This window comes from Leptopilina boulardi, unplaced genomic scaffold (genome assembly GCF_019393585.1).
Source record: "Leptopilina boulardi isolate dan_hultmark-lab unplaced genomic scaffold, ZJU_Lbou_2.1 LbouV2_38, whole genome shotgun sequence".
Classification (NCBI taxonomy): domain Eukaryota; kingdom Metazoa; phylum Arthropoda; class Insecta; order Hymenoptera; family Figitidae; genus Leptopilina; species Leptopilina boulardi.
The window spans coordinates 2,422,333-2,449,397 of NW_026137951.1; the positions used below are offsets into that span (position 1 = coordinate 2,422,333).

At 23.9% G+C, this 27,065-nt stretch overlaps 2 protein-coding genes, 1 long non-coding RNA gene and 2 other non-coding genes across 5 annotated transcripts in view; 3 read left to right on the forward strand and 2 right to left on the reverse strand.

Annotated features, from left to right (window-relative positions):
• Window positions 1–734: 734 nt before the first annotated feature.
• Window positions 735–2,765, forward strand: LOC127288188 (uncharacterized). The gene is made up of 4 exons (XR_007843996.1): window positions 735–812; window positions 1,239–1,462; window positions 1,735–1,931; window positions 2,286–2,765. It is a non-coding gene; the product is annotated as an uncharacterized LOC127288188 (long non-coding RNA).
• Window positions 2,766–5,041: 2,276 nt separating this feature from the next.
• Window positions 5,042–5,123, reverse strand: Trnal-aag (transfer RNA leucine (anticodon AAG)). Its single transcript has one exon. It is a non-coding gene; the product is annotated as a tRNA-Leu (tRNA).
• A 3,152-nt stretch (window positions 5,124–8,275) lies between these two features.
• Window positions 8,276–27,065, forward strand: part of LOC127288174 (muscle-specific protein 20-like) — a 32,472-nt gene continuing 13,682 nt past the window's right edge. Inside the window, exons 1-2 of the mRNA XM_051315480.1 lie at window positions 8,276–8,445; window positions 19,145–19,226. Of these exons, the coding sequence (XP_051171437.1) occupies window positions 8,422–8,445; window positions 19,145–19,226 (106 nt within the window). The 5' untranslated portion in view covers window positions 8,276–8,421. The remainder of the gene's footprint in view (window positions 8,446–19,144; window positions 19,227–27,065) is intronic.
• On the reverse strand, window positions 10,217–14,553 carry LOC127288175 (myophilin). The gene is made up of 4 exons (XM_051315481.1): window positions 14,386–14,553; window positions 11,650–11,849; window positions 11,393–11,513; window positions 10,217–10,701 (listed from the first exon to the last, which is right to left on the reverse strand). The coding sequence occupies exons 1-4, from the start codon at window positions 14,389–14,391 to the stop codon at window positions 10,519–10,521; spliced, it is 510 nt and encodes a 169-aa protein (XP_051171438.1). The 5' UTR covers window positions 14,392–14,553; the 3' UTR covers window positions 10,217–10,518.
• On the forward strand, window positions 18,035–18,175 carry LOC127288252 (U4 spliceosomal RNA). Its single transcript, XR_007844008.1, has one exon. It is a non-coding gene; the product is annotated as a U4 spliceosomal RNA (small nuclear RNA).

The window sequence follows — 27,065 nt, forward strand, 5'->3', positions numbered from 1 at the left end:
AATTTAAAACATTATTTATAATACGGAATTTAAATTTCATTAATTTCATGTTGGTAGAACTGGAAACTTTAGTTGAGTAGTTGATGCTTGTGGGTTGGCATTACTATTCACTGTCATGGCGACGATAGAATCAGAAAGAGTGTTGCGTATAAGGATAACTTTAATTCTGGTAGTTTCGTATTAATCATAATTTTAATTATAAATATTTTGCAGTAATTAAGTTCTCTTTTGTATCAATATTCATTTTTTTGTGAAAGTTTAATAAGAAATAGTAGAAAATAGCTATATTTTTGGTTAAATATTCATGTCAAATCGCCAATGCATGGCGTCTTTGGCAAAATTAAATCACATAGAATCCAGTATACATTAGCATTGGCTATCAACATTTTTTCATAATTCAGATTGTTTTTACATAAAATAATAATATTTCGTAAAATAATAATCAAAAATAAAAAAAGATTTTGGCAAAATTTTGCAATTGCAATATGACGTCATACAAGCCATCTGGCGGTAATAAAATGAACTACTATGAAGTTGGTTCATCCTATTTTAGTTAGATGGCTCTTGTTTTAATTTTGCAAAAAAATTAGTGATTAAAATTTATAAATTGATTTTACTGTTGAAATTTATTAAAAATATGTCTAATTTACATATATTATTTTATTATACTTTTACAAATTGGTTCATTTTTGCTTTATTAAAAAATTAGGTATTAATATGCTTGCTTTTTTTAGGAGTGGAAAAAAAAGAAGGGGGATCTAGAAAAAGATTCCTGATGATATTAGTTGATATGTGCCGAAATTTTGTGGCTGGTAAGTTCGTCCTGTTCTTATCCTTTCCCAATTAATGTAGCTGGACAAAATTGTATAAAGTTCCACAGTGACTGATGATTAAGTCATTAAATTAAATTTATTTAATTAGCAGGTGGACTTATAGTATGTATTTACATTTCAGGGCTTTTTTTTAATACACATAAAGTATTGTATGTCTTAAATTATTTTTTAAAAAATTAATAAGAAATTTATTTTATCTTATAATTTTGTTTCTAAGCAAAGAATCATTTTTAATTTAATTTTTTATCTAATTACATTTAAATTTCACTTTTTTTGGAAAAATTATAAACTATTAGTTTTTTTTTAATGTAAAATTAATTTTTTCATTACTCTGATATATAGTAAATAAAAATTCAATTATATTTAAAATATTTTAAAGTTCAAACATTTTTCCGCTTTTTTCAGACGACCAATAAAAATTAAACTTACAGTCGATAATGAAGGGAGAAAGAGTTACTAGTTCTATAAACTAACGTAAGACGGTAGCACAAGGCATTTTATTTTCCCGCTAACAATGCTATTCCGCCAATCAGTGCATGTCTATACCACTCGTTATTCTGTTGTCTGTTGAAATGTTTGGAAAGTCTGTGTCGTTGGTTAATATTTTCTACATTTTTTTCCTGAATATGGTAAGTTTCTGAAAAAAATGTTTGTTTTTATCTGTTTCTTAAGGCCCAGGACAATATTATTTTAAAAACTTTCTATCTAGTTGGTTAATATTCGTGACAAAATTTAGAGGTTATAATTTTTTTTTTATAATCATTGAAATTATTTTTAATGACATTTTTTCAAGATAACGACAATTTTTTAAATTATTGAAAGTAAATAAATTTTGCCTCTTTATTTTTTAAAGATCTTTTTCATAAATTAATGATTCAATGATTAAATTTCTCTTTTTCAGATCATCTCCAGCATCCTATAGCCAAGAAGAGAAATTCGAGACATTAAGACCCGGTCTCCTTGAAAAAAGGTTATTTTCAAAATTTTTAATCCATTAAATTTTTTAATTTAACCAAGAGGAGGGATCTTCGGAGACGAATGTGTTGAAGATTATTATCTGGCTTTGGTTGTCTTCGTTGGAGAGAATTCATGAAAATTGTAAGTATTTAATTACTGTATAATAAAATAATTTTTGCAATATAAATATATAAATTTTGATATTAATTAATATAAAATTAAAATTTTCATAAATTGGTACAAATATTCTATCATCTTTAAAAAAAATGTATTTTTATTTAAAGAAAAATTTACAAACTTAATATTTAAAAAATCAAGGATAAACAGATTTTACTTCTTTGTTCTTTCTGTGAATTTATTGGTTTCAGTATATAAATGTAGAATATTAATTTAATTGCAATTTAATAAAAATATACTTATTCATTTACTGATTCAATAATTATTTTATTTTTAAAATAGTTTAAAATAATAAATAATAAATTTTTCTTTTTGCAGATTCTATTCTCGATGGCTTATTGTGAATTTTATCTTGAAGTACGCAGAAAAATATAAAAAATCGACAAAGTGAAACAAGTGCATTTTTCATCTCTTCAACACTGCTTTGGACAACTATGGAAAAATCTCTATTTTTCAACTGAGGATTCACCGTTTTTTCACAAATTGGTCCAGGAGGATAAGGAGCTGAAGGAGCAACACATAATTATATCGCGTCGACGAAGATAATCCGCGATTGGTAAGTCCCTCTTGCCTCCAAAATAGTGGCGGAGACAAGTTGTAACATATTTAGAAAATTTCCTAGTGAATTGAATTAGTATAAAAATTAAATTTTTATATATTTTTTCAATTAAAAAGTGAATCTGTATATTTATGTGTTTCTTAGAGTTATAGGTATTATTTTTCTTGGTACACGTGAATTTATTTTATTATTGAAACTCGTTATATACCAAGAAAAGTAGAAAGCAATTATAATTATCTAAATTAAATATTTAAAATATAGTTTCAAAATTTTTTAATATTTGATAATTTACTATTCTTTTATTGTTTTATTCTTCTTCTTTTTTGTAAAATTATATTTATTAATTGTTTTAAAATGTTTCATAAAAGTAACAAATTTATGATTAAAGAATATTTAGTTTAGGGTATTAACAATTTTTTCTTTCAGGAAAAAGGTACTTGTGAAAGTTTTTTCTTCTATTAAAAGTCAATTATTTTCGAATGTTTGGCTTTTAATATAATTTTATTCACTTTGTCACTAGGGGATTTTCTTCTTATTGCCACATTTAGTTTTAAGAAGTTTTAGTGTTTCAATATTGAAGTGCAGTGTTATTAGTTTCAATTATAAGTGAATATATGTATAGTGAACGATAGTGAATTTAATTAGGAAATAAACGTGGTATGTGTTATGACAGTAAGTAAAAAAATTAATATTAATATACTTAGGATAATTATTTTTGTTAAAAATAGATTTTCAATCATTTATGTTTAACGTAAATAATTTTCACTTTTATCAGGCACTTTTTGAATTCCTGCTACAAGGAGGGGTAAAATAAGCGCGAGTCGTTCATACTGCGTGAGAGGAGAAACGATTAACTTTCTACTTCCCTGGTACTTGAACGTTCATATGGGCTCATTGAAACTTATCTATAAATTCGTAGAATCCTAGATACTTTTGAAATACATATATATATAAGTATATAATATAAAAACTAAGTAAACTATATTATTATTCATCAGTTTTTGAAATAGAAAACAAAAAGTAAATAATTTCAAAAATAAAATTCTATTATAGTAATTTTAATAATAAATTATTATTATTTATATTTTTTTTTTAATGCAAAGGAATTTTGATTTTCTGAATTGAACTTAAATATTCAGGGGCGTGGCTCGGGGAGGCATCTTTTGAATGAAACTTTTATCAGGATATTAGGTGAAACTGGAGCATGTTTGATCCTTTGAATACTGCGGTTTTATCGTTTCTTTTTTGTCTGCAGGTATAGATTTCAGGGCCGTCGGGATAATTAACCCTTTTTCCAAGCGAGCCTTCTTATGGACAAACAATGGATTTAAGGATCTTCTACAAATGTGAGTATAATTTCGTCTACAATCATTTTTTTTTTTTTTTTTAATAAAAATTTTATAAACTTTATAAACAATAGGACCTATTTAAATGATAGTGAAAAGACAAAAATAATCTTAAGGACTTATATATTTGATTCTTAAAAAACAAACACTTTATAAAGATATTTTTGTACAGCAAAACTCTTTTATTCTTTAAAATAAAAATGCGTTACACTGAAGAAAATATGTATTTGATTTAAAAGTAATACTCGAATATTATCAAATAAATATTTATTTGTAAAATTAATTATTAACTTAGTCAAATATATTTGAATAAAATAGTATTGTTCCTAAATTTTTTTATTTAAATAAATATGGTTGTTTGGCTGAGATATAAAAGTGTTTATTTGATAATAGTAATCGATTATTTGAATCAAATAAATTTTTTTCAATTTTTTTTTACAAATGTATAAATAAATAGTTAAATATTTATTATATTACTTGACCAAAAAAAAGTTCATAAATCTTCTTTATTTTTTAAACAAATTTCGTGAAGTTACGCAAGTTTTTTTTTTGTTAAATTTAAATTGTTCCAACAATTTGAAAAGTTTGTTACAATATAGCAATAATTATTAAGAATCAGGAACACATGTATTTTACAAAAGTTCATTTAATAGCTTTTTTGATATTTATATAAATCGCAGCCATTGTAAAAATTTTTTTCAAACTATAGTAATTTATATACTTTTGTTGAATGAAATTAATATTTTTTCTTGTGATATAATATAGTTTCATGGTATAGTTGTGTGTAAAAAAAAAATGTTTAAACTATATGTTAATACAAAATCAGTTTTATAATTTTTAGAATTGAATTTTTAATATTGAATAACATTCACCGATGTGTATGTGTAAATAAGTTAATTTAAATTTAAAAATTTAAAGTTTTTATTCACATTTTTAGTGCAATATTGTTTATTATTATACAAATAATATACTTATATAAGTAATATATATATATAAAAGAAGAGCTCTTGTAGAATCATGTGTTACTGATAACATTTAACCACGGTACCGCGTGCCGACGCAGTATTCCAAGTTCTATCATCTGCGTGTGGTAAATTCGCCAGGTAATACCTGTTGCGGGTAAAAATTAAATTCGATAAAATCGTTATAATAATAAAATAAAAAAGAAATGGCAGCGGTGGGATTCGAACCCACGCCTCCGAAGAGACTGGTGCCTTAAACCAGCGCCTTAGACCGCTCGGCCACGCTACCTTCGAAAATTTTCACCAAATTCTATTTCTAGAATTTTACTAATTTTTTTATGACTAAAATTAATAATAATTTGAATTTTTTTAAGACTAAATGTATTTATTTATTAAATCAATTTACATTAGACATAATTTTTTAAAAGATTTTTCTCATATTTCTTGAATATAGTTCAGTGTATCGTCAGTACGTAAATAGATAAGGTCAATATCTACGCTCAGTTACCGACGTGATGTATTTAAATTGTTAACCCTTTCAGTTTAGTTAGTAAATTTTTATGTTTTCAAACAAAATGAAATGATAGAGGATACAATATATAAACGAAAAAAAGTAACACAACAGAAAAGAACTTTAAAAATCTAACTTCATCCTCATCTTGCGTCCTCCTTCCCAATCTTTTGCATTGTTAAACGCAATTGCGAAGAGACCTAGAACGCTGTCTTCGTTCAAGTTAAATTTTTCCATCAGTACATCTGGAATAATTTAAAAAAATTCGAAATTTTAATAAATAAATAAATATCGATTAAATTTTAATAAAATAAAATTTTATATGATTATATAATTATTATTAGAATTATTTTTTTAATGATAAAATTAAAAAGTTTCAACAATTTGTAATTTTAATAATTTCAAATACTTAAGCAATATTAATTTCAGGAATATAATGCAAATTTAAAGCTTTTTGAAATATTTTATTTAAAAATTAAATAATTTTGTTTCGTTTAAAAATAACTTTTTGCAAAATTTCAAAAGGTATCATTAACCTAATGAGAAATAATTTCAAGAAACATGTTTTAAAAAATAAATAATTTTTTGCAGTCATAGAAATGGGCCGCATAGATAATTTTGGTGTAATTTAATTTTGCAACATGATATTTAGATAAAGAAAAATTATAGAAGTTTCTAAAATTAATTGTTAGAAAATCTTAATTAAAAATATTTACTTACTTTCTTTAGTGTTTTGCATTAAATTTTTAAGTTTGTTACAAGCCGAGTTACCTTTTATTACGCAACTCTAAAAATGGAATATGATTGGCCGGATTCTCTTTAGTTAAATTCTTTAAGAAGGAAGCGGTAAGGTTCAAATAAAAGATTATTAATTTCCGATACAACGGAAGGGAAACCCGTTCCAATGAAGAATAATTATTAGTTCTTCCTTCGAAGGTAAAACCCTGTAAATTTATGAATATATAATAAAATACAAGCTGACTAAGGAGTTTAGTAAACAACCTTTCAAGTCAGAGTCAAGATTAGAACTCACTTAGAGAGTTTTTGGGTCCAGCGGAGTCGCAATCCGCTTTGGGTCCATTTTGAGTTTGTGCGCATGCTTCACTATGGAGCGTATTCGCTAATCCTATATATGTGTATCACTTCACTAACACTTATCACATTGTTGTAGGTGTTACTTATACATTCACACATACATAAGAGAGATTATACATATTCTCTCCCATCATACAACATAATATTTATTAAAATATAATAAACATTAATCATCACAATATTATTATGATCAATCCATAATTATATTATTATAATATAATTATAACAATATTAATTTATAATATTATGAATGTCAATTATTAATTAATTAATTAACAATATTATTTACACTTACATACAAATGTGTAAATTACAAAGAATTATTTAATTATTTATTGATTTCTTATACAAAGCATTTCCGTTTGAGAATTTCATCTATTGTTTAGCATGTTCGAGACTTTTCTATTGAAGATAGTAAAAGTCCGTGTCTGGTCAACATGTGTCTAGTGTTCCTTTTTTTTTATAGAAAGGATCACATTTTTCAAGTGGTCTTTTTTATGACGTTCTAGGTTTACATTTTAAAATTGAAATAAGAATATATTTTCTCTTATTTATTTGTACTGATTTACGACATTTCTCTTTTAATATTTTATGTTGCTGAAAGAAATACGATATTGAAATAAACTTAAAAGTTCAACAGAAATACTTTAGAATTAGTCATGCTATTTCCTTTATGTGAAAAACTCTATTTTATTTATTATGAGAAAATGTTAAGAGCACAGAAAATTAAAAGGCATTAAAATAAGCTGCAACGCTTATTATTTTAATCCAATTTTGTTTATTTTAATCCATTTTGGTATTAAAATAAGCAAAATTTGATTAAAATAATAAGCGTTGCAGCTTATTTTAATACCTTATAATTTTTCTGTGAGTATTTTAAATTTTTTTATAATTACACTTAATTTAGGTTATTTAAATCGTAATTTTAATCATATCGTATCGTTCATTCGATACATCGAAATGATTCGAGCGAGAATATAGTAACTCGTTACAATATGTTGCTCAATTGTCAGGGGCCACTTAGTATAAATGCCATGGCTACTGATAATTTGAAAAACATACTATTTAATTTTTTCCAAAAATTTCTTTAATTACAGAAGTATAACTATTTCTTTTCAAAGAAATTGAAAGATTTTTCTCTTTATGTCATTGAACTCTTCAGTAGAATTCTTTTTTATAAAGGGAATTATTTTTTTCCAAATAAATTAAATAATTAATTTAGTATTTTTACGAACTTATAAGTTTGTTTTCATTACAGAAAAAAGAAATGTAAAAAAAAAATTTTGTATCTTATTTCTTGAATGTTGATGATGAAATTCTGGTAAAATTTGCACCTTAATGAAGGAATTAAAATTTTTTCTTTTTGAAATATTTAAGAAAAATTGATTTTTTAAAATATTTTTCATAATTTGTATAAATATCTGTGGAAATAATTATTTAAGAATTATCTACTAATTCCTAATGATTGTGTAATTTATTCGAATTTTACTTTTTTTCAATTATAATTAAAAACAAGGGTAAATCAGAGATATTAAGCGTTTATTTATGAATTAGGCGCTTTAAATTCGGTAATTTTCGGTTTTCATCGAAGATTTTCGTTAAATTATAATGGCGCGGAATTATGATGTTGCTTTTAAAATCCAAAATAACGCAATCGCGCGTCTCAAAGCTTATTCTCTGCTTTTTTGCGAAATTCCCCCCCGAATGTTTTGAGAAGCGCGTATCTATCCAGTTACTAAAGAATTTTGTTTTGGCTTTCTATATGTGTGTGCCACATATAGAAACACCCACCATATTCACCAATACGCTTTAAAAGCTGTCACGAATATATATACGCAGCACCAGACGCTGAGCTGCACACTTTTTTAGTGACTTTCGTGGATAAACTAAATTTTGAAGACTCAATTTTCTTCTTTGTTCTCTTGTGCCAAGTCCAATTTATACAAAAAACAAAAAAAAAAAAAAACAAAAATTATTCATCATGCCTGGACGTCCCCTTTGGCAGGTAATATTTCATTTATTTTTCGAGAATTAATTTCATCTGTTTTCTTCATCCTTTTTAGTGATGAATGATGATTTTTATTTCTTTTTGACATTGTTCATTGTTTAGGAGACTGTTTTGTTTGTCAAGTTGTTGATTTGACAGTTAGTGATGGTCTCACTGCCTCTTGTTGTGAGAGAGTTTACGCATAAATACGTTACTCCTTTGGATATAGCGGATCGTGTGCAAAGTTTTGTGTTACGTTACAAGTTACGGAAAATAAGTTCGGGTGCAAATATTTGACATTGATTTCCCGCCACGTTGTGTCATTTTTTAGAATAATAATAATTTATGTCTTTTTCAGTTCAGCGAACTGTGATATACTTCAATGAGATTTTTGAAATTGCGAACAATTTATTATTTTTCATATTTTTGATATTTTAAATCATATTTTAATTTTTATTAATTTTTTAAAAGAAGATAATTAATTTTTTTGTACATTTTTTTGATTTCTATTAAAATAATTAATATTTTATTTTTATTATTATCAGTTGGGTAATAATAATTATTATTAACAGAATAATTGTGTTGGATTAAAATAAAATTGTTTTATAGCTTATTTTAATGCAATTTTCTGTAAGAGAAATCCAAGTATAATCAGATTTTACACTTAATTTTTTCCAAAAATAATTAATTTATTTAAAATAATATATTCTGAAACAAAATAATTTGATAAGTAGATGATTTGATTTTATGTTAAATTGAATAAATTCTAAATGCAAAAATTATTGAGAATTGAGAATATGAAAATAATTCTATCGAAAATTAAAGAAGTTAGGAGAACAGTAGTTTTTCGACTGAAAGAATTTTTTTTGAAAGAGTTTATATAATATTTTTTTTCTTACACATGCTTTTCACAAATGTGGGTTAAATCTATTATTAATTTGTGACTTTGAACTCATTTTTCTCCTTGTGTTTTGAATTTTTAGTTGAAATTTTTTTTTAAATTGTTTTGGAAATTATATTATTATTATTATTATTTTAATAAATTTTTATATATTCCAATAATATTTATTGAGTATTAAACTAAATATTATAAAAAATAATAATTCAAAAATTATTTTTGTGATTTAATTCACGAGTTTTTTGATGCAAGATTTAAATCCAGTTATTTTCAGATGTGAGTCATTTTGGGCTCCTTGATATTTTCACAGATTTTTCGCTTACACTTTTCTAATTCTGGATGAGCTCTCTTTCTCTATTGAGAGACGTGATTCAGAATCCATTCAGTAATTCTATAAGAGAATGTTATGAGTGAAAATCCGCAATGTTCTTAGTCATTTCCTCTAGACAATTAATCTTCTTTCAAAGTTTACTTAAGTTCACCAATTTTGCATTTAGTTATGTTACATGTATTGTAAATTAAAATATTATAATATTAATTTTTAGAAACAATTATAATTTTTGAATTTAAAAAAATAATTTGAGGAAAAATTATAGGTATTATAAGGAAAATAAATAGGTTTATGTTGTTTGAAGTTTTTGAAAAAATTATTTTATTTAAGCACGTTATGTGCATAAAAAACAGAATATTTTGTGTACATAAATATTTTATGAAAGTATGTAAATATTTTAATTAAACTAAATAACAAAGTTGTGCTTCAAAGTTTATATAAATGTTAAAACTTAGGTGTAAAATTTTTTTTTATTTTGGACTTTGTGTAAATAATAATTAATTTGATTATACTTTAGGATTTTTGTAGATTAAACAAGGTTTATAAATATATATATTAAATTTTTTTTTATATATAAATTATATTATTTTATTTCAGTTTATTAAATTTATAATAGGCAGTAATTTTTATATAACATTTTAATTTTAATTTCTTTGGGATTAGGCATATTTTAAGTTTTTATATTATAAATTCTTATATTTAAAATAGAATTAATGTTTTCCATTTCACTTTTAAAGAATATTTTTTAAATTATTTTGAAATTATCAAGTTTCTGTTTGAATAGTCCGATATATTGTTTAGTTGGTTTGAACAAATTTCTTCTTTTTATGTTGTAAACCACAACTCAGAAAATTTAAACAATTTACATGTGTCGAGTATTTCCAAATCCACCATGTCCAGATTGACTGGCACCTTTGTTGAAACCCATTTGTAAATTCACTTGACCTTCACTGGCACGAAGTTGATCTTCAGTAAATGTCCTTTTGTTCTCCTCGGACATTTTTGGTCCTAGAGTTGGTCCATTGTATTCAGGATGTTTTTGTGTCTATTTAAATAAAATTTATAAATTATAATTATTTATTTAATTAAATTGACATTTATTTTTATTAATTGTTTGTTTCTTTTTTTTATATATATAATTTTTTTTATTTGCGTATTTTACTATTTTTGGAATTTTTAATACATTTTTGTATATAGTACACAAAGAAACGTCATAAATTCAAACCGCGAATGCTTAATTATATTTACATTCCGTGGATTTAAATTTAGAAAAGTAAATTTACTTTTCAGAAATTTCGCGGGAAATAGAAAATATAATAGACTATATTTTTTGAAATACTCCCAATTATTTGCTTTTAAAACCATAATATTTGTACTTTAAATGTTCCATCATATACATTAAATTTTGTTATTTGGAAAAATTTATCAATTTATAATATCTTTATATTTAATTTTTATTTACTAAACTATTTGTAATTTTTATTTGATTTTTTTTTAATTATATAAAGTTTTGAATAAATTCAATTTTTTTTTTACAAAAATTGATTAAACAAAATGATCCAAAATTGGTAAAACATTTCTTTTGGAATTTATTATTTTAAAAAATCTTCATATTTAATATTTACTAAAATTTTCATATCGAAATTTTTTTAAGTTTAAAATGCAATTAATTAATCAATAAAATTTTTTAAATTATGTGTATGATGAATATTTAAAAGAGAATAATAAATACTTACCAATCTTGCTAACGCGAAAAGGCAAAGAGTAACTTGAGGGATGTTTCGTTTTTCAAAGAGATCGGCGGTCTGGAAAATTTCTTCCTGTGGTACTCCGTAGTTTTTAATAGCTGCCTGGAATCTGTTATTCCAATAATAATTAACTCAATTTTAAATTGATAAATTTAAATTCAATTTAATTCTTCGTTTACACAAACAATGACTATTTATTTAATTTATAATAATAATATAAATTTTAATAGAAAATTCTAGTTTACCTTTGAACGTTTTCCATAAGTTGAAAATTTGTTCCTTTGGTTTGAATTTTTTTAACCGCTCCTGGTGTAAGTTTATTAACAAGTTGGCAGAGAATAACTCCATCCTTTAGAACGTCGTCATAATTTCCAGCTGGTAATTTCTCTCCAATAACTTGTTCAATCCAATTTAGAATTTCAGCTTCTTGTTCCTTATTACGGGCCTAAAAATAAAATAAAATTTAATTATTTAGGTAATATTAATATTATTTTTCTATATTAAATGTCTCATTCTATATTATATAAATGCAACAACAAATTTGCAAAAATAGCAGTATATTTTTTAAATAAATTTTTATATTTAATATCCAATAACGTCGTGTGTATCTATATGTTTTTTATTTGAATCATTTGAAACTTGGACCGTTTAAAAATGTTCAGTTTAAAAATAGTTTAGGTGTATATATTCAATTTCTGACGCGATCTCGTAAAAATAAGTCAATTTGTCAAAATATCGAGAGGGATTTTGTATTTTTCCATTCAGTTAAATATTTAATTTAAAATTATATATTATTACCTTAAATATTTTTCTTATCATTTATTTTGTTTAACATTAAGATATAATTAACTCTTTTTATACTGAAAAAAAAAAATTTATTTGATTCAAATACTTAATTACTTGACTATTATCAAATAAATATTTACTTGAACCAAATAATTTTTATTTGAATTAAATAAATTATATTTGAACCAATAGTGAATAAAAATATATGAGAAATCAATGGGGTCAACGATCAATATTGTTAATAATTTGAGTATGTTATCATATACTTATTGATGCCAGAATTAAAATATGATGTTGAGTAGGATCTGGCATCATCCTTGTTAACGATAAATTAGTATTTATAGCATTAAGTATATAAACTAAAATGATTTGCATGAAAGGATTATGTATATATATATATATATATATGTATATAAGTTGAACATTACACGCTTCATGAATATATTTACACACCAACAATTTTATTTAGTCCCGCGATATTTTGGGAAATGAAGTTTTCCTTCGTATTCAGCTGCCAATAATCAACGGGTAATCCTTGCGCAATTTATGTTGACGTCTTTAGCCCCCCCCCCTCCCCCTTTTAGTCAATGTGATTTTGAGAAAATGATCATAAATTCACATATCGTATTCAACTGTCCAAAGCCCAACACAATAAACTATATATATTGGATCATTTGAAAATATTTGCTCTGCTTTTGAAACATCTTAATAATTCCTCGATAAATTGTTAAACATTGAAAATATTGTATTTTAACTTGAAAATTTGAAATTATAGATAAATGAAACAAAATATTTTATTTGTAAAAATAATTATGTGAAATGTTACTTTTTCACTAAAAAAAACTTAGAAACAATGTTATTTGTTTTAATTGAAATATATGAATTAGATAGATTTTTTTAATAATTATTATTTATACTTGTCAAAGTGCCAATGCATTTTTGAACGCCATGAACGTCTAAATGTTTACAAAATTTTCTCTGATGTTTAACAATTTGTAAAATGTTGAAATTTGAAAAGCTTTTTGACACAAGCTTAGTTGATGAATTGCTTTCAGCCTACGAGTCATTGCACTTTAGGGAATTTACCATAGACTTAGAACGTTTCCGTTTCACGTTACGAAAACAGGTCACACAGATTATATTTTAAAAATATAAATATAAATAAAGATCAGTTTAATTTATCTTGCCATCTTATGCAATAAACTAATTTTAAAATTTCTAGAAAAAATATAATAATTTAAATAAAATAGAAAAATAAAATTATTAATAAGTAATTACATTTTTAATATTTTTTTTATTTACTATTTTTTTCCATTATTATTATTATTTTTTTTTTTTGTAATATACTAAGTTTAGAAAATAGGGGTGGAAATATTTTAAATTATATATAAAAATTGTCATATCACTGAATTGTATCAATGGAAAGTATTCTTTTTTTTATCCATTTGGTGTTTTCATCTCAATTTTTATTGGCCACCATATAGTGAAACGGAAACGAAGCTGAAAAAGCAAGTTTGTAATTTCCGGTCTTCAGGAAGTTTTGAGAGACAACACAAAAGTCATCCCCCTAAAATCGTTCTCCCTTGTTTTTTTTTTTTTTTTTTTTTTCTGAAGAACTTATTGATCTTATATTTTATGTTCGAAAATTATTTTCGACTTGTATATATCTACATTTCATAATTTTTGACAAGAAAATTTATTATAAAATTTAAAATTAGTTATATTTCTATTGACTCGAGACTAAAAATAATTTATTTGTTTTCAATAGTGTATATATTAATAACTTCGCCAATAATAGTAACAAAGGTTACAAACATTTCGTAATAAAAATATATTGATAGGAAATAAAAAAACAAAATAAAAATAAATAAAATGTATTATTTAAAAAAGTTAAAATAGAAATTTAAATAATAAAATAATAAATATATAAATAAGTAGTAATATTAGATTTAAAAATAAGTGAACAAAATATGAAAAAAAAAAAAAAAAAAAAGAGTAGGATTTTTTTTTTCAAACAGCAATAATGTATTCCAAATGTAAACAAACATTGCACATTCGTAAAAATAACACATGAATTATTTATATGTAATTGAAAATGATTTTATTTTCACTATTGACAATAAAATGTTATACAAATTATATATATTGAAATTCGCGCGCGAAATTTAAAAATTGTTGAATAAAATAAAACGTACCGGCATTTTTGATGTGTTGTTGTTTTGTATGTATATGAGTGTTGAAAAATAATAAAAAGCAGAAACTTTTGAACAATCTTGTCGAATAGAATAAAGGTAGAGACTAAAGTCAGATACTGTGAGTCGCGATGCTATATGGTAGCATCCCCTCCCAAAATTCTAATGATCATCAGAGTAGCCAAAATTTTTGGCATTTTGCCCATTGGATATTCCCACACCCCCGCACCGTTCCAGACACCGACATCAACGACACTCTATAATTATTACAAAGTACTTGACACACCGCGAGAATTTTCGTGTTAGTTAAACTTTTTCAAGGGGAAGATACATGAGGCCAATGTTACGAGTTGTTTGATGAGAAACTCTTGGTCACACGTGTAACCCTATTTTCTTATATATATATATATATATATCATATGTGTCTTTACATTTATATATAGGGCACAAAATAATAACACAAATAGATATTATTTTCCAAATATTGTATTTATGTAAAATTGGTTCATTTTTTGTTTCATTCACGAAATTTCTGAATACGCTATTTCATACAAAACAATATTTTTTGAAACAAATATTTGTTGGCTTCAATTTATTGTCAAAAAATTTCACTCAATTAATTATTAATGGACTTTAATAATATACATAAACATAGAATAGGAGGGATCAATTTTTTTTTAAAGAGGGTGGCGGGTCAACATAACCTCAAAAACCAGTCAAAATTAAAAAATTGTTTTTAACGCCAATCAAAAATATAATAAATATTAATTTTAAACAATTTTAGAAGATCTAGATTTACTACTTTCGAAAAAAATTATTTTTTTTCCAAAATATTTTGTCAATAATTATTTTTTTAACATTTAATTTTTTTTTCTTTTAAATCAGACAAAAATTGCAATTTTTAACCAATTTTTATAAACAAAAGCCTCATTTTACTCATAATTAGCTCATAATTATTTTTTTAACATTTAATTTTTTTTTCTTTTAAATCAGACAAAAATTGCAAATTTTTAACCAATTTTTATAAACAAAAGCTCATTTTACTCAGTGAAATATTCTCTACAATTGTTACCTTTTTTATATTGTATAAAGTATGTTCTTAAAAAGTTATTTAATAAATAAAATTTTAATTGTTTATAACTTTTTAAGAACATACTTATTATAATATAAAAAAGGTAACAATTGTAGAGAATGTTTCACTGAGTAAAATGAGCTTTTGTTTATAAAAATTGATTAAAAATTGCAATTTTTGTCTGATTTAAAAGAAAAAAAACTAAATGTTAAAAAAATAATTATTGACAAATTATTTTGGAAGAAAATAATTTTTTTCGAAATTAATAAATCTAGATCTTCAAAAATTGTTTAAAATTAATATTTATTATATTTTTGATAGCGTTAAAAACAATTTTTTAATTTTGATTGGTTTTTGAGGTTATGTTGACCCGCTACCCTCGAGGGTAAGGATTAAGGATTAAGGTATTAAGGATCCTTAATAAAAAAGCAGGATTTCATTTATTTATTTTTAATCAAATATATTTGAATAAAAAATCAAGTCTCTGGAAGAAATATCATAACAGAAAAGTGGTGTAATTTTTTTTATCAATTTATTTTTTAATATTAATAATAATTTACAAATGTATTTTTTACGGAATTTTTATAAATATCACGAAACTTAAAGAGACATTGACGTATAAAAAATTGAAAGGCTTGTAAAAATGGTTAATCTATACTTAAATTAGATGAAGATAAATTCATATACCATTAAAACTATATACACTAAAAGCATTCGATATGTTTTCTATCAATAAACTGTAAGATTTACATCTTCTGTCGCAATACTAGTTCAACTAAATTTTATTTTAAAGAAATTGTATTTTAAGCTTCATCCTAAAAAATTGAATTTTATTTTTACTTTTACTTTTGATTCGAAGTGAAAAAAATGTTAATTTAATTGAAAAACAAAAAAATTTATTTAAAATAAGATGCAAACTTTTTAAAAAGATTTAATTTATTTAGTTTTTTTTTTTTTAATTAAGCTTCAGCCTTTTGTCCCAGAAGTGGACTTGGTTTAATACAAAATTAAAAATATAACAAACTTTTAATTTATTTAGTTATTAAAACATAATTTTGTAAATAATAATCACATAAATAATTTTTCATTGAGAAAAAATATATATATTTTGCATTTTAATAATTATGTAAATGTCCTTTGTGGTTATTTCAACAACAATAATATAACATTAATAAATAATTCCAGTAATAATAATAATAGCATATTGTCCCAATAAACCTTTTGCTTTCGAGGAACTGAAAACATATGGAGTATATAAAATTAATTTAGTCGGAAAACCTCGTTTGCTTTTAGTTCATAATTAGATTGCAAAATAGGTCATAATATCCGATGCATATGATGTAGATTATATTTGTAATTTATTATATAAAAGAGTTGATTAATTTTATAGAGCAAAACGTTTATTGCTCATTAAGCAAAATTTTAAATCATATACTGTGCGATATTTCTCATCATACATTAATAGTTATTTATTTACTCTCATTATAGCAATTATGCAAATATTGTTAATTATAATAATTTAATAGAATTTGAATTATAATTTATAAATAATCTTGTAAAAGGGAGTTATTTATTCATAATAATTTTATTTTTTTTTTGATAATATAATAAGAAATATTTTTTTTAATCATATTTTTATTATTATTTTTTATAATAATAATTTTAATATCTTGCTATGAGGTCAAAAAAAGTTAAAATAGTATTTTTTCCCAAGGATTCGTTGAATGAATAGTAGTTTTGTAAAATTGTCATTTAACCCTGGAGAAATTCAAGAACAAACAAGTTGATGTATTTTGCAAGAAATAAAGAGTTAAGAAAATTTCTAAATTTTGCTGGATAAATGCCAAATGAAGAGGTCGATAAGCGAACGTTGTAATTCCTGGATTCAGGCCATTTTATATTGTGAGAACATCGCTGAGTTTAGATTTCTTCTTTCCTGATATACTATTTCCAGCTTAATCGTGCAAACAGTAAATTTGTTAGTATTCAACAACAAATTTTTTTTCCTTGTTCATAAAATACTTTCCATTTTTTCTATACAAATTTATATTAATTTACATTGTCAATATTAATTGCAAAATAATTAAAAGAACCAAATATTAATTTAGATTTTATAATTTTTATCTAATTTTTTTATATTAAATATTCAATATAATATTTAATTAATATTGAATTTCTATATTTTATTATATATTATTTATAATAATTATTTAAAAATAATTAAGGTAATCATTAAAAATTTTATATTTTCGTTCAGAAATAGTTATCGGATTTAATAAATGATAAAACAGATGACGGAATGTGTTTTTAACTTGTCGTTCATGATTTCCTAATACCTCATTTATCGAATATGACCGAAAGGAAAGTTTTATCTTACAAATATTAAGTGCGCGTAAATGTCTCTTTGAGTTAAAAGTATATATATATATTTGAATGAAGTCCTGTTTGGCGGCAGATGTTCATTAATGAGATGGGGGAAAAGTTCTGAAGTTTCCCGCTAGATGTCTATCTTGTTTGTCTTTCTCGTATGCGAGTTGGCTTGAGTTGAGTATAAATAGAGGTCTGAACGAAGATCTCATCAGCTTTGCGCAGTGGCGATATCGTAACCAATGAGGTTCTACCGAGGTGCGATTATTGCTAGTTGAAAACTTTTACCAATACCCCGCCAAGACGATGTGAAATATCATCGGCTACGGCAATTTTTGAAAGTTTCTACGGAAACTGGTAATTTATTCAAAAATTAAAATCTTTCAGCTTTTACACTGAAAAGAAAATTTATTTGATTCAAATAATCGTTTATTTGACTATTATCAAATAAATTTTTACTTTAGCCAGATAAATATTTACTTGAATCAAATCATTTTTATTTGGTATCAACAAAATAATGTTTGTTGTAAAAAAAAATTTTCTAACTGTTAATGTAACTTTTAAAATAGGTCATCTTTGAGATTTTATTTGTTATTTTGTCGTCAGACAATTAAAAAAAAATTGTTGCGTATTATTTTATTTTATTTAATAAATTAAATATTGATATGTTAGATATTTAATAAATGTGGAATAAGCGACAAACGTCAAAATTAATTTAATTTTGGTTTTTAATTTTTTTTTTCGAAAGATGAGCGAATTTTATTTATCAGTTGGACAAACGTCAAAATTAAATTAATTTTGATGACGCTCTTAGGTTATTTTAGCAGAAAGTTTTTTTTTATTTACGCAACACACAACTTTTTTTTATAACGTCATAGGAAATAATATTTCATGAGACCTTGATAAAGTATATATGTTTTTTGAATTTCCTCAAAAAAAATAATAATTAAAAAATATTGAAGAACATTTAAAAATTTTACTATTAATAATTAATTTTTTTGCAATAAGTAAAATATTTTTTTTAAATTATTATTTAAAATAAAAATATAGTTAGACTCTAATTAAATATATATTATTATATATACGAATATTAAATACCTACAAAAATTTTATATTTTTCATTCGCAATAATTCTATTAAAATTATAAGTGAAATTTTAATTTATTAAACTTTATTATGTTAAAAATTAATGTAATTTAAAAAAAATTCCAAATGGGTTAAAATTAGTAAAAATTTAAATAAGTTATAATTTATAATGTTATTATAGACAATTAAATAGTAAAATATATATTTAAAAATTTTAATTTTTGAAAATATTTTTAGGTTGCAGGTAAACGTGAACCTGAACAGGAAGCAGAAGCTCAACAATGGATAGAAAGAGTGATTGGAGAACGATTCCCTCCTGGTGAGTTTTGAGTTTTTTACTTTAAAAAATAAAATATTAGTTTTTAATTTTTTATAATTTTAGATAAATGAAATATTTACAGATTCAGTATATAGAATGAACGTGCAATTTTTTATTCATAGTTTATGGGATTATTTTAATTTATTATATTAAATGATTTTTATATAAATCCAAAATGAGGGTTTTAATATTTTTTTCAAAAACAAAACTGCGCGTTTCGAAAGAAATAAGAAGAATAATGAAATTCTTAAAATGTTATAATTTTCTTATACGCCATTGGACGAGGTGTAATATTGATTTTCGCACCCTCTGAAAGCTCGCCTATATAGTTATATTGATATTACACCCCCGCTGTTAGATAACTTTACTATCGTATGGAATCCTGTTCATCGGAGGCAGAATAGTACTGCAAGCCCTTTGATTATTAGAAGTTCTAGTCAGTCCTTCAATTAACATATAACCGATTGATTTTTCTTAGGTCTATATACAATATAGTTTAATTTGAAAATAGAGAGAAAGAAAAAAGCGAGGAAAAAGAAGATGAGAAAATTTGTATATTTATTTATATTTAATATTTTTTTTTATTTATAAAAACTTTATTTACATAATTCTCGTTTATATATATAAATAATATTATCGTTCCATAGTGTTTTTTTTTTTAAATATAAAATATTTTCTTTCATTGGAGGAAATATATTATTTAAAGTTTTTAATGTTGAAGTGCATTTACATAAATGTATAAATTCCTGATCATAAAGAAGTGGAAAATATACTGGGTTATTATCAACCCTCAAGAATTTTCAATAGTCGACCAGATATTTACTCTTCTATGGCATAAAATCCCAATAGAGACTCAAGAAGTGTGACGTCGGAAAGGTTAAATGTCTTTAACTTAGAGCATATAAGTTTCATTATTATATTTATTTTCTATTCTTTTTATTGATTAGTTTATTAATATTTATTTATTTTTCTAACAAATATATATATTATTAAAAAATTTTGGTCCATTTGAATATAAAATTTATATATATATACATTTAAAGAAAAAATATTAATTTATCTCAGAACTAAATAAATATATATTTGTTTGAAATAAATTTTATTTGAAACAAATAAATAGTTATTTTGAGACAAATATATTCTTATTTAATTCAAATATATAGATTATTTTTGATTCGAATAAAAAAAATTTCCCTGATTATAACTATATGAGAAAAAAATTGAATGAATTGATATTGATGAATGGAAAAATTTTAATTAAAACAACTTCTAATGTTTTTTGAGTTAAGAAAAATATGTTCTTTCGTTTAGCAAAAAAGAAAAAAAAGAAACTAATTAAAAATTGAAAATGTGTTTAAATTGCAAAACTTAAATTTTTCTACTTCTGCACCCAGAGAAATGATTTATTTGAACCAAATAAAATATATTTGAATTAAATAAACGTATATTTGTCTCAGAGCCTACTAACTTATTTATTAGGCGTAAATAAAAATTTTATTTGTCAGAAATAAATTTTTTTTTGGCTCAAATAAATTTTTTATTTCAATGAAATAAAATATATTTGCAACAAATAAATGAGTTAGTAGGCTCGGAGACAAATATACCATTTCTCTGAGTGTGATCCCGCGTGATAATAGATTCATGAAAAAGGAACATGAATTTTAAATACGTTTTAAACACTTTGAATAAATGGCACGATGAAGGATATATAAATGGTGGTTGAAAGGGATGAATGAATGTTCCACCCCTGAATAATATTCTAGAGGGGATGATTTTCCTCTTTTATATTATGCTTTCCTGAAAGAACGCGCGCTTCGTTACGTCACCCTCGTAAAATCGTACGTGAAATTCGTAGGACACATTTAACCCCTACTGTGAACATAGAATCCTGATGTTGTAAACATGCCGAGCGTCGACGCAATCGACGTTGTCGTAATCGAAATGTTATCACAAAATGAAAGCCATCATATTTCATCTTATACATATACATATTCAGATATAAAGAAATTTATTTTTTGTTTTACAAAACAAATTTTCTCATTTCTTGTCTATTAAATATAAAAGGCCACAGTTTTTGATAAACAAAAAGTTAATAAATAAAAATTTTCTTTCTTTTTTTATTAAAATTAATTACAGTTTTAATGTAGATTGATTATACATTTATTCACAATTTTTTTTTGTGAATGTACATTTTGAGATATAATAAATTTCTTATCTTCATTTTTGTAAATAATCGATTCTTCTAATATATGCTTAAAACGCGTTCGGTTAAGGGAATTTTTATTTTCCACATTGAAAAAAAAATTATTTGATTCAAATAATCTGTTATTTGACTAAATATATTTATTTGTATCAAATAATTATTATTTGAGTCAATTAAATGGTATTTGTTTTAAATATAAAAATTATTAGTTTAAATAAAAATTATTTGATTCAAGTATAAATATTTATCTGATAACAGTAACGGATCTAGAATCAAATAAATTTTTTTTCAGTGCACTAAACTGGCATCGTGTATTTTTTTGTACTTTTTTTAAATTAAATTCTCTTAGCCTTTTTGTTTTGTATTTGATTCTATAGGAAATATAAAATAAATTATTGTATTAACTACTTTAAATAATACGTTTTTTTTCCTCTATAACTATATATGCAAAAAATTTTAATTTTTTAAATTATTCCCTTGTAACTTAATAATTTTATAAGAGAATTATTTTTATTATTTTAAATAAAAATTTTTTTGAACTAATGTAAACAGTTCCCGTCTTGAAACTAGTTGGAAGTCTACATTTCAACGTATATATATAAAAACAGATTTGATTTATTTTTAAAATTTTAATTAAAATAGACGAATATATTGTATCTATTGTTGAATATAAAATAAATTAAGCTTCCACCCCTGCCAAAAGCTCCAATAGACATATCTCCTTTCTAGTATGCTTCCCGGATAGTTGTAGCTTTTTGATGTTTCTGCCCGGTTTAAGTGCCTCCTTTGATGTTGTTTAATCTTTGTGAATTTTCAGTGACGTAGTGTAACTTCATCTATATATACTGTAAAAGGGGATTCACAAACAGCATTTTAAATAGATTTTTAATTCCATTCAAATACAAATTTTTACTCATTTTTCAATTATATTTTATTTTCTTTTTTTATTTTAATAATTTATATTTTGTTTCATTGAAAAATAGTTAATATAGCGATAAATTATAAATATCAACGTTTATATATTTTACTTATGCTCTAAAAATATTTATATAGTTAAAATATATAAAATAATGGAAAATTTTTTTTATCGAATAAATATAATGTGGATATATAATTATATAAAAAAAGGAATAATTAAATTGTTTTCATTAAAAAACAAATTAATCCTTTTTTTTAAAACTTTTCTTAAAATATTTTGCATATAAATAAAAAGATGTTTTCTCTCAAGTAGAAAAAAAAATCAATATTTTTACCCGTGAGATTTAAAAATCCAAAATTCAACGTAGAATTCTACTTTATCGGTCGTGGAAAAATTAAAATTTTTTAAAATTTATTATGTAATTTTTATTATAATTTATGTTTTCTTCTTTAAAATTTGATATTTAAGAATATTTTGAATATTAAATTCAAATAGAAAAAAAGGGTTGAAATTTTGAATCATTACCATTTCATGGTCAAAGTTCTCTCTCTCTCTCTCTCTCGGTCTCTCACTCTCGCGTGTGTATATCGATTTGCCGTCACTCGTTCATCATTGTACGTCGTAAAGACTAGAATGGATCAGGGCCGCAGAGTAAGAACCCTAATAATTTTGTGTTTAGCAATAATATCTGACCAATTATTCTGAAAATTAGTCGTGAGCTATGAGTGGCATTTATTCCTTGTCTGACATCTGTCCGTCACGACGGCGCAAGGCGCCCCGAAGCACCAGGGCATCAGCAGACGTTTGAGGGATTTATAGGGTGTTCCGCTAGCATCAAGCATGACGTATATTCTCATTGGATCAATGAATAGTTCGCGCCTTTTTTTTTATATATATATAACCATTGTCCGAAATCTTGAATTCCTATTTGCTATGTCTCTTCACTGAAAGATTCCCTTCATTTCATTGATATTAGTATATATATATAGAATTCTTTTTTTTTGTAAAGAGAATTATTTTTTTTTTTTTGAAATTGAATAATTTAGTACTTTTTCAATATCGTAGGGACTTATAAGAGGAAACCTTTTTTTTATGACAGAAAAAGGAAACTTTTTGTATCTCTTATTTTCTGAAAGTTGATGAAATTCTGGTAAAAATTGCACCTTAACAAAGTTCTGTTAATTGAGATATTTAAGAAAAGTCGAATTTTAATTTAATTTGTAATCTGAAAATAATTATATTAAAGAATTATTTGATAATTCCTTAAGGGTTGTGTAATTTATTTGAATTTTTTTAATTAATTAAAGTGCGGCCAATGATCAGGGATAATTGAAACTTGTTTTACTGAAGTTATTTTATTCTTCATTTAATTTTTTTTTTTATTTCCTTCTCTATTATTCTATTTAATCTCATAATTTTTTAATCGATAATCGCATATATCAAATAATATAATTATGCTTTCTTTATATATAATAAATTGGGATTTTAATTGAATAATTATAATACACAATATAAAGAATGGGAGATATAAAATTAGTGGATGAAATTTGAAAAAAAAAAAAAAATTGTAAAAAGAAATTTACGATATGGTTGCGCGTCCATTTTCTGAAACGTCATTCATTGAAGACAGACAGCTCGTCACGCGATGTCACGAAAACTCATTCGTATTAGGATAACAACGACGCGTAGAGTAGATAGATTTATGGGCACATATACACTTCAACGTAGAGAGAACTTCCTGTTACTATTCCTTCTGAATTCTTCGAATCATTTCTTAAATTTCTGATAAGAAAACGAGAGAAGAAATGAAAGCCATTCACTTTATACATGTCAATGATGAAATGAACGATAGAAAGACAAACTTTCAGGTGTCAACCACACGTCAAAAGTTCGTCAATGACGTCACTTTGAGACAAGTATATCAGGATTACAGCCCCGGGCAGATTTACGACTAGATGCAACAGGTGAAATGCCACGTGCGCATTTTATGTGCTAGTTCTGAATATCAGGAAAAAATGCGCTCTTTCCTCAATATATTACCTATATATCTCAATATATATATATATATATATCCTATATAATAAATCTCTAATCGATAAACTCTCGAAGTTTTGTCACAGTAACCTGTATCCCATTGGTCGAAGTGTTATTCGTCATCTTCGTCTTTCTCCGTCTTACAAGCACGATTATCAGACACGTTTAGCCCGTATATACGAATATACACTCACATATGAATAAAAGCATTGTATGCGTTAGTTTCTTTCTTCATGCAAGCATGTTATGTATATATAATACATTCAGTCCGAATAAGGTTCTACTGATGCACAAATATATTAGAAAATTTGTACAGCATCATAATCTTATAATTGTTTTTAAATAAGTTCTACTAAGAATAATGATTAATTAATTTTTATTAATAATGAAAATGTATTTTTTCAATTATTTCAAGTTTTAATTATATACTTACAAGTAAAATAAACGTTATAAAAATGATTCATAGTACCCAATAGTAAGAACCCTACGACCGTCTTTCGATTACTTTCAACTTACTATCATTTTTATTGAATGATAATTTAAGGTTATATTATTTATTATAAATAGTAGAAAATTTGGACCAGTATCATTTTAACACGAAACTTACAATTAAGATTTTTATATTGTGCTACCAGGAATATTGTTATTTTGTGCATGTGCTGAAATCAAATAGTTAGTCTAATAATTAATAAATTACTTTAGTGAGGTTCACAACGATTTCTAATCAACGATTTAGAAGAACAAATATTTTTCTATTTAAATGTTTACATATTCTTGCATAAAAACTATTTTACTTAATTTTTCGATCAATAATTTGTAAAAGAGAAAATTATAAACAAAATATTTTATTGTTTTTGTCAAGAAAATATTTAAAATCTCACCTCAATGTTTTTTTGATATATACTCTTTTTTATTTATAAAATTATGACTGTCATATATATTTATTAAGGAACAAGAATAACATTATAAGGGTAGGCCTTAAAAAAAAGCAGCAAATAGAATAATATGATTAATTAAAATCAATTTTTGTCGCGAAAGCATCTTCTGTTTTTTTTGTGATTTCACATATAAATATATTCTGCGCAGATTTTGACAACTCAAAAATAGTAAAAGGTTTTGTTATAATGTGCCAGAGTATATTAATAATTTTTTAAAAAAATTGTATTTTTGGGATTAAAATATTTTAAATAGTTAATATATGGTAATATATTAAGGTTTAATAAAATAATTTTTGTATTACAAAAACATCATACAAAATAATTTCTCAAAGTTCAAGGAGATTTTACCATTAAATAAGACATTTTTATTTTTTAATATCTTCGAATTGATTGCTACATATGAGGCAAAATTCCTGAAATGTCCAAACAAAAAATTAAAAGTTCTCGAATTTAATCCATACTTTTCTTAAATGTTTTTATTGTTGGTGAAAGTCTAAAAATCAATTATTATTGAATTTAATAAAATAGTTTTTGAATTACAACGTTTTTAATTTTTGACTTTTGAAAAAAAAATTTTTTTTTTCAATGTACAATATTTATAAGTAGAATGCATAAAAGTTAACATATATATAATGATTTTTAAAGCTTTTTTGACGGGCTACACGCTGTTAATAAAATTTTTTGTTTTAAATAACATTTGACCTTTAAATTCAAGGTCAAAATGTTAATGTACGTTTATCTCAAAATCGGATTTTTAAAAATTTTTTTTAACTATCTCAATGGAAAGCTTGACTAATTTCCTACAAAACATGTAATTTTCAGAGTGGGATCTTTTAAAGTTTTTGAGATATTAATTAATTAATTAATTAATGTTTATAACAAATAAAATATTTTACAAACGAATAAAGTTACCGTAATTCTGAAGTTAGCAATTAAAACTTAACGTAACTCCGCATCCAACGAGCCCTGTATGAAGTATTTTGGATAAGTAGATTGTTAATAAACAATTAGTTAACATTGCAATTGTTTATTAACAATCTACTTATCCAAAATACTTCATATAGGGCTCGTTGGATGCGGAATTACCTTAACTTTCAATTGGTAAGTTCAGAATTACCATAACTTTATTTGTTTGTAAAATATTTTATTTTTTACTAACAACAAGCATCCAAAAGCCCCATATGAAGTATTTTTGTTCAATTTTAGTTAAATAACAATAAAAAATGAAATATCTTACAAACAAATAAAGTTATCGTAAATCTAAATTAACCAATTGAAACTTAACGTAATTCCGCATCCAACGAGCCCTATATGAAGTATTTTGGATAAGTAGACTGGTAATAAACAATTGCAATGTTAACTAATTGTTTATTAACAATCTACTTATCCAAAATACTTCATACAGGGCTCGTTGGATGCGGAATTACGTTAAGTTTCAATTTCTAACTTCAGAATTACGGTAACTGTATTCGTTTGTAAAATATTTCATTTGTTATAAACATTAATTAATTAATTAATTAATATCTCAAAAACTTTAAAAGATCCCACTCAGAAAATTACATGTTTTGTAGGAAATTAGTCAAGCTTTCCATTGAGATAGTTAAAAATAATTTTAAAAAATCGGATTTTGAGATAAACGTAAATTAACATTTTGACCTTGAATTTCAAGGTCAAATGTTATTTAAAAAAAAAAATTTTTATTAACAGCGTGTAGCCCGTCAAAAAAGCTTTAAAAATCATTATAT

Excerpts from the sequence above, each read along its gene's own strand:
- LOC127288175 (XM_051315481.1), bottom strand. Across the intron at positions 11,514-11,649 it reads CTTATGGAAAACGTTCAAAG|ATTCCAGGCAGCTATTAAAA; the intron begins GTAAACTAGAAT and ends TTGGAATAACAG. Across the intron at positions 10,702-11,392 it reads TTTTCGCGTTAGCAAGATTG|ACACAAAAACATCCTGAATA; the intron begins GTAAGTATTTAT and ends TTATTTAAATAG.